General features: G+C 44.9%; 2 protein-coding genes across 14 annotated transcripts; both read right to left on the reverse strand.

Moving 5' to 3' along the window:
• On the reverse strand, positions 1-4961 carry LOC4344716 (DEAD-box ATP-dependent RNA helicase 42-like). 12 transcript variants are annotated; one of them, XR_010742879.1, is made up of 6 exons: positions 1669-4961; positions 1191-1515; positions 972-1031; positions 808-874; positions 457-697; positions 28-357 (listed from the first exon to the last, which is right to left on the reverse strand). XR_010742879.1 is itself a non-coding variant. In NM_001422444.1 (2 exons), the coding sequence occupies exon 1, from the start codon at positions 4850-4852 to the stop codon at positions 1703-1705; it is 3150 nt and encodes a 1049-aa protein (NP_001409373.1). In that variant the 5' UTR covers positions 4853-4947; the 3' UTR covers positions 1-1510; positions 1669-1702. The 12 variants fall into 12 exon arrangements, 2 of the variants coding, with proteins under 2 accessions (NP_001409373.1, XP_066168962.1); XR_010742880.1 differs by having other exon boundaries at positions 457-874; positions 1191-1510; XR_010742875.1 differs by having other exon boundaries at positions 457-874.
• A 2716-nt stretch (positions 4962-7677) lies between these two features.
• Positions 7678-10258, reverse strand: LOC4344717 (THO complex subunit 7B). 2 transcript variants are annotated; one of them, XM_015792659.3, is made up of 3 exons: positions 9973-10258; positions 8482-9062; positions 7678-8090 (listed from the first exon to the last, which is right to left on the reverse strand). In XM_015792659.3, exons 2-3 carry the CDS (start codon positions 9031-9033, stop codon positions 7956-7958), a joined length of 687 nt encoding a protein of 228 aa, XP_015648145.1. In that variant the 5' UTR covers positions 9034-9062; positions 9973-10258; the 3' UTR covers positions 7678-7955. The 2 variants fall into 2 exon arrangements, with proteins under 2 accessions (XP_015648145.1, XP_015648144.1); XM_015792658.3 differs by having other exon boundaries at positions 8482-9116.
• Between the last annotated feature and the right edge of the window lie 203 nt (positions 10259-10461).

Here is a 10461-nt window from a genome sequence, read left to right on the forward strand (position 1 = left end):
ACAGATGAGGCGGAGAACAATTAATACTAGATGAGAATTTAGGGACCACGTTCCCTCAGTTTCACCCAGATAAACAAGATGTTTCATCAACACATTATAATCTGGCAATGAGCAGGATATGACTATAGAGGTTGCTGTAGGAGCGGAACTGGGAAAAAAATGTCTGAAGAGCATTTGGCTTTCCTAATGGATCGTTAACACATCTCTCCTGCTCACCCACGTCTCTGATAATTCCAGTACAAAGGTGATAATTACACAATGTAAATACATCGCCATAGCCAGCCCACTCTCCAGGCAACACCAGCTTCCCAGAGCTGCAGATTACGATGCGGCAATGCCATGGCTCTGATTGCACAACTGCTTAAAGCCAGAGTCAGACTCTGCATAGGGTACCACCTAGACATGCAGGGGGAGAAAAAAGGGAAAACAAATCAAGAAGCCCTCTAGTTTCTTTACCTGCACATACCTGCTACCTGTTGTGCTATCTTCTGCACAATGCAATGCAATAGATTAGTAGTATATTATATTATGCAGGAGGCTCTCTACCAAAATGAAGAGGGAAAAGTGGGCAGCAGAAAGTATCAGCATGGGCTCAAGAGGAAAAAGGTAAGAAGAGCAAACTCTGTATCCTGTGCTAGGTCACATTCTAGCATCACTACCATTTTCACAAATGTAACTCAACAGGAGCAGCAGCAATCTACATGACGATGATGATATTAGTTATATAAGCTTATAATAACTGCATCTCACTCCAAGCAAAGAGGAGACACAGATAAAGAACTCTTATGTAAAGGGAAGATAATACGCGGAGGCAGCCTCATCCTTCAACAGCAGCTGCACCATCGTCCACCGCACCTGGATCAGTAAAGTGTATCTGAAGACCAAAACAAGAACCATCACGGCACCTTTTTAAACACATGAAAGGCTTGAATCAGATCATACAAGTAGCAGTCAGAAAAAAACGTTAATACCCCATGTGAACTACCAATTCCTGTTTATAGCATCCAAGTGAGCAAACGAAAAGCATAAACCTGCATTATTTAAATGCCGATCAAACACTTATTCCATTATGTCACTGAAATGGTGCCACCGCACCGATTTATTCAAAGCAAGAATATAAGACAAGTTATTAGGTTTATAGCATCAAAAGCCAACAAGCACTTCCAAAATTGCACTAGAAAGCTCAGCACCTTCTCTTGCATTTAGCATGCCCCATTAGTGCTCGGGGTGAACAATGTAACATAGCTTGAGAGCTATGTTCACATAACAGTGTTCACAACAGACTGCCTGGAACACATCCTGTGTTAACAGCAAGCTACCACCACTGTTAATAGTAGCTACAGAAATTGTCAAAACATTCTAGATTAGACAATCTCCACAATAATCATGCAATAATAAGTTTAAAAGTAAGCATTAGCTGCCATGCACGATAGCTAAGATTTAAAATATGAGCCGCGCATATGGAAGAACCAATCCAAGAATAGCACTGTGGTCTGCAAACCCATGAAAGCTGCACTGCAAAAATAGAGAGAGTGTCAGTAAATAAAATACACCAGCCAACAATAACACAGAAACTATCAGGCAGTCAAAATAAGACAAAGGAATAAGAAATACATCGATTGGGTTTAATATTCAATCCTAGATGCTATGCTTTTTTTTCCTGCATACCTTGTCAAGAAAATCCCTACATCTGTTCCGCCCCTCAAATAACAGAGTACTTTCCAGTTTGGGCAGAACCAGGAAGGTTCAGAGCATGGTTGGCACAATCTTCAAGGACACGCTTCAATTCTGCTTTCGCCTTCTTGACAGATAGCTCAGTGGGGCCCTCTATGAACAGGTACAGCTTGCGTTCATTAGCACCAACAATTTTTCCTTGAGGAAAAAAGGTTCCCCTTGTAGTGATTGCAGCACCCGTCCATTCCTGGATAGGACCCAATGTTTCTTTGTGAGTGATCTTCCAGCGGGCATTTTGTGGGAAATCATTAATCTCAAGCTCAGCCTCATAATGTTCTGGGACTGCATGTGCTTGTATCCTTGCCAGATTTTGCTGTATGTTAAATGCAGCCTGCAGTGCACGTGCTGTGGCCTCGTTATTCTGTGTGTTTGAAGCAATGGCTAGAGGAAGCAAGGGCCCTACAGAAGTGCCTTGTGTTTGCTGGTTGGCATTGCTAGCAGCCTTTGCTGCAACCATAGCAGCAGCAGCTTGAGCAGCAGCAATAGCTTGTGCCGCAAGGTCACCTCCCGCCTTACGAACCCCTCCTTCCTCATCAGAATCTGAATCTGACTTGTCCTCCTCATAACCATATTCCCTTGCCTGAGCCTTCTTTGCAGATTTCCGTGCTTCATCCTCCTCTTCATTGAACTTGAAACCGCTTCCACCATATCCTGTTCCATGGGCCTGCTCTGTTCCCTGCTTCACCTTTGCCATAAAACGATCAGCTAGACCTTTCAGGTCCTCTGGAACAGCCTGCTCTGAGAGCTCCAAAGCTTTAACAAGGTCTGGAGCATAACGCTCCTCTTCCTCAGAAATAAAAGTCACGGCAAATCCCTTCCTCCCAGCACGTCCAGTTCGTCCAACACGATGAACATAATCCTCATAGTGGTTCGGGACATCATAATTCACAACAAGCTCAAGCTCCTTGACATCTAAACCCCTAGCAGCAACACTGGTAGCAATCAGCAAGCTGCACACATTGCTCTTGAAATCAGCTAGTGTTGATTCACGGTCAGTCTGGTCTTTCCCACCATGCAGGGATAGGCATGGATATCCATGCTGGAACAGGTCTTTGAGTAGAGAATCACATTTATCTTGTGAATGGACAAAAACAAGAATTTTACCTTTATCAAACCACTCTCCAAGCAGCTCCAACAGCCTAAAGAACCTCTCATTTTCTGGCCGCACCTCAACCAGTTGTGTGATATCTTTGTTGACGACACTCCTCCCACCCACCTGGATCTCAACAGGCTTTGTCAGCACCTTACGGGCCAGTATCTCCACCTGACGTGGAAAAGTGGCTGAGAAAAGAACTGTCTGCCTATCTGGACGAGTATTCTGAACTATCCGAGTAATCTGAGGCTCAAAACCCATATCAAACATCCTATCAGCTTCATCCATCACCAAGAATGTAACTCTCCGAAGATTAGTAATCTTCCCACTGCTTGTGCAAAGAATATCAATCATCCTGCCTGGTGTACAAACAACAATTTCAGCACCCCTCTTCAGTTCACTGATCTGCTGGGCAACTCCAGAACCTCCATAGATAGCAACACAGTTGATGCCAAGCGCCTTCGAAAACTTCTTAATGTCTGAATGTATCTGCACCACAAGCTCTCTAGTAGGAGCCATTATAAGCCCAATTGGGCCATCTCCAGGAACAACAGCCGGCTGATCTTTGACATGCCTCAGCATAGGCAGGACAAATGCTAGAGTCTTGCCTGATCCAGTCTTTGCAATTCCTATACAATCACGCCCACTCATTATGATCGGCAGTGCTTGTGCCTGTATAGACATCGGTTTCTCGAAACCAAGTTTCTTGATTGTATCAAGGAGCTTGCTGGTAAGCCCACTCTGCACCCATGTCTTTATTGGCTTGGGTACATCTTTCCCATGCACCTTGAGCTCCAACTGCTTCCGATAAGCTGCCACTTCCTCAGCTGCCATCTTTGTAATATCCTTCACCTCAATGTAGAAATTCTTCCGGAACGGCTGGTAGTCGATCTTAGAATGGTCAACAATAGCCAACTTTTCTGCCTTTGTCTTCTTGACACGTTTCATGAACTCCTCATCATCCTCATCTTCGGAACCACCCTCATCATCCTCGTCATCTGCATAATCCGAGTCTGAGTCTTCTCCTTGTATAATTCTCCCCATCACCTTCTTTGGCCCCTTTTTATCCCCATTAGTCACAGCATCCTTAGCACTCTTATCATTCTTGTCATCCACATTGGCAGCAGGCATGCTCTCAAGCTTTGCGACCTCAGGCAATACCATCGAGTTCATGAACGCATCAAGCGGATCAATCTCATCTTCATCCATAGCATTGGCGCCGTTTGCATTATCACCCCCATTTGGAACATCAACGTCCATGGCACCGGCACCAGAACCACCATTATCATCGGATTTCTTACCATCCTCTTGGTTCCCCTCCTCATCAGACTCCTCGCCATCCAAGGTCCACTTCTTCCCGGCATTGCCGCCATCTTCTGCTTCTGCGGGGGCCGCGGCGGCGGCGGCTGAGGTGCCAACTCCGGCCTCCTCCTGCTCGCGGCGCTTCGTCTCCTCCTCGCGGCGCTTCATCTCCTGCCACTCCTTGATGCGGCGGCGCCGCGTCTCCATCTCTTCGTCCAGCTGCTTCTGCTCCTCCTCCTTCTTCTTCTGGCGCCGCCTCTCGGCCTCCTCCACATCCACCACCTCCTCCTCCCTGGCCCCCGAAGCCGGCCCCTCCGGCTCCGCGTCGCGGTGGTGGTGGTGGTGGTGCGACGACCGGCGGCGGCGCTTGCGGTCGCGGTCCACATCCTCCTCCTCCTCCTCCGCCGCCGCCTCCCGCCTCCTCGACCTCTCCTCGCGGTCCCTCTCCTCGCGCCGCCGCGCACGCTCCCTCTCCTTCTCCTTCTCCCGCTCCTCCCGCTCCCGCGCCTTCCGCTCCTCGCGATCCCGCTCCTTCTCCCTGTGGCGGCGCTCCCGGTCCCGGTCCCGATCCCGGTCGTCATCCCGGTCCTCGCGGTGGTGGTGGCGAGAGGAGGATCTCTCGCGGTCGCGGTCGCGGTGGTGGCGGGAGGAGGACCGCTCGCGGTCCTTCTCCTTGTCGCGGCGGTGGTGCTTGGAGGAGCCGGCCTCGTCGCTAGACCCCATGTCGGCGGCGGCGGCGGGCGGCGGCGAAGCTTGGAGAGGAGGAAACCCTAGGCGGAGATGCGGTGGTGCGTGGAGGTGCGAGATATTTTTTTCTTCCTTTTTTTTTGCCGAGTTATTAACGAGTTATTAGAGGCGGTAATGTTAGGCGAAGCAGAACCAAGAGTCGGAGGCGGGTTAGGCCATGACGCCGACTCGATATCTCCTTCACCACTTGTCCTGCCTAATTACAAGCAAAACTAGAGTCGGAATTGCTTTTTTTTTTTTGGTAAAAATTAGATGAGCTATTACCACATAATAAATAAATAACTTAAAATTTAAGTTATTTCATTTTTTAAAAAAAATAATATTCGACAATTCGGGAAGTGTATTCAAGAAAAGTGACCAAGTAAATGTAGTCAAGGTTGTCAGTATCAGGATACGTATCGTGGTATCACACCATACTACGATACTAGCCTAGCAAAATGATATGTGTCGCTTCATGAATCGTTTTCAGGTGGGAGCGAGCTAGGATCGGGATACAGGTCGTAAAATGGCGACACAAAATTGATCTTGTGCAAAATTGGCTTTTGGATTAGATTGGACAACCCATACGTCTAGTGGAAACCTTATGAAAGAGAGAAAATAGAGACTTGGAGTTGGATCTATCCATTCTCTCACTAGTTCCCCACGGGAGTACGAGACCAAAGGCAGCGCGACGTCGCACCGACGCTGCGGCGGCTTCATTCGTTCTGCTCAGTTTGGATCTCCAATCTCTCTGTTCTCTCATTTTCTTCCTTTTCTTTCTCATCGATTTGTTTTGCCTATTTGTTGTAGGCTAATTTGTTGGCCTGTTCGTGAAGCAGCAGAAGTTTATTTGTGAAGAGGCTTCAGGGGCAGTTGCCAGCTGCAGCTTGTAGTAGTAAGGTGTGTTAGTGTGTTACTTTTACTCATGTTCATGTAATATCTTTATTCTTGAGCTGAAGCTTGAAATTTAGGATGTATTTTGAGGTTGTGTTCATGTTCATTTAGGAACTTAGGGTTGGAGATAAAGGGGAAATATCAACAGGAGAAAATCTTGCATGATCTACCGCTAGTGCTAGTGCTAGCACAGACATGCTTAAAAGGAACAATGTTGCAACTAAATGTGGATGCAGTGTTATTTCGAAGTAAATGTTGCTAGCTAGACGTCTGGACAATGTTTGAATTTGGAGAAGAACTATCTACATGTGCTTGTCGTGTTCATGTATCTTAAGAATCTTTGTTAAACAAAAATATTAGCGCCAATGTGGTTTCTCTTGATAAATGTCTCTCTATTTGTATGCCATATATTATTACTGTATTTTTATATAGAGTGGTTATATGTAATTAATACAAATATTAATTATACTTAAAAAAATAAAATCTCATCGTATCACAATACTACGATACGATACTACTTTGAACAAAATGATACTATCTAGGATCCCGATACGATACTGACAAGCTTGGATGTAGCTAAGCCTATAAGCAGAACCACATGATACCTAATTAATACTTCATAAAAACATATAAACATGTAGTAGTCACACACCCACCTTCAAATCAAGAAGAATAATAAATCGTAACATAGTTAATCAATAATCATAATAATATGTAAATGTTTTTAATTTTGATAGCACGAAAGAGTGTAAAATATCTTAAATTCTATGAGAAAACAGTGTCAAATATACTAAACGTGCTAATAACAATTGTTTCTAGATCATCCAAGCGATCTGAAGTACAAAGGGGATGACATTTTCCATGTTGCAATAAACTAGCAAAAGGCTTGTGCTTTGCTACAGGTAAATGGAACCGTTAAATGCTAAAGGCACAATTAAGCATGCATATTAATATTGTTCCAAAATAGATAAATCTTTAATTAGGTTAAGTATTGGTCAGAAAACCCAAAATAATATAGATTGTCTTAGCATGCACACTCTCACTCAACTCTCGTGTGGCAGGTGCATGATCTCGCTTCCAAAATCATACATAGGCTCGCATGGAGACCGTTCACGCCACACGTGCATCACAGATGACGCGTGGAGACCAATTTGTCATGTCTTGTAGACGAAGATCAGAAAAAAAATCTTATATACTTAAAAATATTGATTTATTCGATCATTCACTGGGCTTCGCCTGTTGTCCATTGTCCATACCACACTCGTTTTGCTGTCTACATCCAACATGTTTTTGTTCGTCATCCCACATCATCCATTCGCCATACGGTACTATAATAATCGGATGAAGCGGAAAAAAACACATAGTCTATTCTCCATTCATACAACGTGATAGCTGGAGGACTATTATTTCAAAGAATGTCATCGCCATCTCCGTCTATACAACAACGTTATGGGCACGAAGGCCATAGCCAATCATACCCCCATCTAAAAGAATCTATCAAAACAAGATAGCCAAGGACCTACACTAGAAGATCCGCCATTGATGACAAGAGAAAAACCAAAGCAATTACTAGATCTACTAGAGAGATCTTCCACTCTACCAGCAGCTCATCAGAAAGGAAGAGAAAGGGGGCCAGAGGACCGTGCTAGGGTTCCTCTTTTTTTTTTCTTTTTTTTTTTTGGCGTGCGAACCTCAAAACTTGATCCAATATGTTTGGTTTGATACATTATCAAATTTGTTGTGTTTTTGGGGAAGTTTCTAAAGTACACAAAATTATGGTACGAAAAGATATTTGAGGCAACAAACCAAACCTACTCTTGGTTTTGGTACTAACATGGATGAAAAGATATTTGAATCTGAAGTACTCCACTAACAGGAACATGCATGTATGTACCCAAATTCTCCAGGGCAGACGGTTTTACCTCAGCTTGCATCAAAGAAGATCATTGCCGATTGTTCAGTAAATAATAACAATCATACATATTGGAATCTGGAGGCGCATATGTCAACACCATGATGTTCTGTTACCTCAGACAAGAAAGGGCACGATTACAACTTACTACTGATGAAATTACAAGAGTGATGATAATCATGAGTCAGGGTACAAAGTCATCTAGGCGATTCAGTGCTATATAGTCCCCAAGATAATGTAGAGCTGCCTTTGTGGAAACAGGAATGCAACTCGCTTTTCTGCTAGGATCGTCGATCAATCTACAGCCATGGCATCTGAAGCACCGCCGCTAACTTCCTCTATGCTCATCTTCTGCTCTTCAGTGGCAGCTCTCAGCTCATCTGCTATGCTCCTCTGCTCATCATCGATCGAGATCTGCAGTTCCTCGACCTGTCATAGATACAACATCAGAAATCAATAGGCATCATTCTACTTGCAAAAAATATACCGGATCCAGGCATGAGTATGTTAGGAAGCTTCAAGGAAGAAAATGAAAAATGATTGAAATAACTACATTAGTCTTTCAAGATCCTTTCTTAGATAAATGGAAGCTAATAGCTTAGCATGTAAAATCCAGAAACAGACATATCTTTACTAATCTGGCCAATAATTCCTATACATAGTTTTGTATTGTGGGAAACGATGCCTGTAAACTATCATCAAGCCTGCCGTCCAGATTAATTAAGTCCAGTGAGTAACTGAGTATCCTCTGTACCACTCTACATTGAAAAGAAAAAGGTATGATTCAGAAAAGCAAAAGTAACATGACGAATAAACTCACCACATGAAGAAGAAGAGCAAACTGCTTCTTCCTTAGTTCCAGGGTCCTTATACATGCAGTATTCTCAGCCTCCAAATTAGCAATCTCCTTCTCAAGATCCGCAATGAGCTTTTCTGTTTCTGATCGTGGAGGCTGCAAAGAAATCATTTTTCTGATTGCTTCGCACTCCTCTTTGTGCTGCCTCTCAATTTTGCTCTGTTCCAGTTGCTTCTTGAGATCCTCAATATCAGTCTGAGCTTGCAAGATTTGTCGCTGAATCTCATCCTGCAGCTCGTTGAAGCTCTCCTTCTCCCTAAGGTTTGCATCAACGACAGCCTTGCTTTTAAGAAGAGGCAGCTCAAAAGTATTAATTTCCTGTAAAAAGGCCTTGTACAGCCTCTCACAGTCACTTATGTTGTCTGCATCCTTCTCAACCTCAGTGGCAAAGGACATGAACTTCTTCTGAAGCTTCTTAAGTGGTGGTTCACCCCTGGTAGTTGTTGTCCTGGTCAGAAGCCTATGTTTAATAATCGCATCATCTTCCTGCGGCCCAAATGCATAGTGTGCAGACATGTCTCCGCCCCTTCCAGCAACTTTCCTCCCTTTGGCAAGCATTTCACAATTTGAGGGATCCAATTACTGAAATCAGCACAGTGCTATAATAAAAAGAAACCGTATCATTTGGAAGTCGATCAAATTTATCTGTTTTGACTGACCTCAAATATAGAGGTTAATAAATTCATCTACAGGAAAATGGAGATGAATGGGCATAGAGCAACTCAGTAGTGAAGCACAAATCAGACAGCAGTAGTGTACACAAGACTAAAAGAATATGATGGGTGAAGACTGAAACAAACTTCATGATCCCATTCCCACACACCCAGTCATATATATATAGTTGCATCACACCCACGATATGCCCACATAAGTACTTTTGCGTTTCACCATCCAGGATAGCGGAGCGGGGCCAGGATCGCTGGACGCCTAGGGCTCAAATTGAAGGCTAAAACTCTCCATGATAATTCATACACTAAAGCACAGTGAAATTACAGGGAAAAGAAAAAGCAAGCTTCAACCAAAATTTCTAAGCATACAGTAAAAATACAACACTGAACTAAAAAATCACTAGAATACTTAATGGGACATAATTTTCACTCTTCATCTACCGTAGGGAGAGAACCTGAAGCTGAATCTGAAAAAGGAAGAATCATACTAAGTATGTAGGTCATGGTAGTGATTGCGCGTCCTCAAAGCCTAGGGTCAGCAACAATCACATTTAGAGCAAGCTGCCCATTGTTACTTAATAGCCCCTGTTCCTGCTGTTTGTGGGGTTGGGATGGATTCATCGGTTTGTGGGGTTGGAGTGAACTCACTACCATTGGGCTGGACTTGGGTGAATGATTTTAAAGTTGTACTTGTCTTTCATCTAGGAAATCAAAACCAATTCCTAATTGAGTAATTGACTACCTGCTATCAAATGCAAAATAAGGATAGATTAGAGAGGAGACTGACTTGTAGTATTTGGGTAATCAAGCTTTGAAGCGCTGCAGCTCGTCGCCGGCTTGCCGCTGCCGAGATGCGCCGCCGATGTGTGCGCTGCCGAGATGCGCGGCGTTGCCGTGGACCTGTGTTGGATTTGGCGAGATGGCGAGAGGAGAGGAGCAGGTCGAGAGAGGGATGGGGGCGCTACTGGCCTGATGGGGGAGGCAGAGCGAGAGGAGAGGCGGTGGGACTAGCGGAGGACGGCGAGCTCCTGGGCGTCGGCGTCGGCGGCGGCGAGACCTGGAAGGAGAAGGGCGGCGGCGTCTAGGGCTCGCGTGAGCAACTACGCGGCTGCATCACATAACATGGGCCTGGTTGGCCCACTGTATCAAGCATGGGCTTCGGACGAAAGCCCTGGCCGGGCCGTCAGCCTTCCTGCACATGGGCTGTAAATAGGCCGCGCGATCAGAGATGGATGCTGCTTGTTCGTGGCCCATGGTGGTGGGCCGTGGGCCACTT

The sequence above is a fragment of the Oryza sativa genome, chromosome 8 (assembly GCF_034140825.1).
Source record: "Oryza sativa Japonica Group chromosome 8, ASM3414082v1".
In the NCBI taxonomy this organism is placed as follows: Eukaryota; Viridiplantae; Streptophyta; class Magnoliopsida; order Poales; family Poaceae; genus Oryza; species Oryza sativa.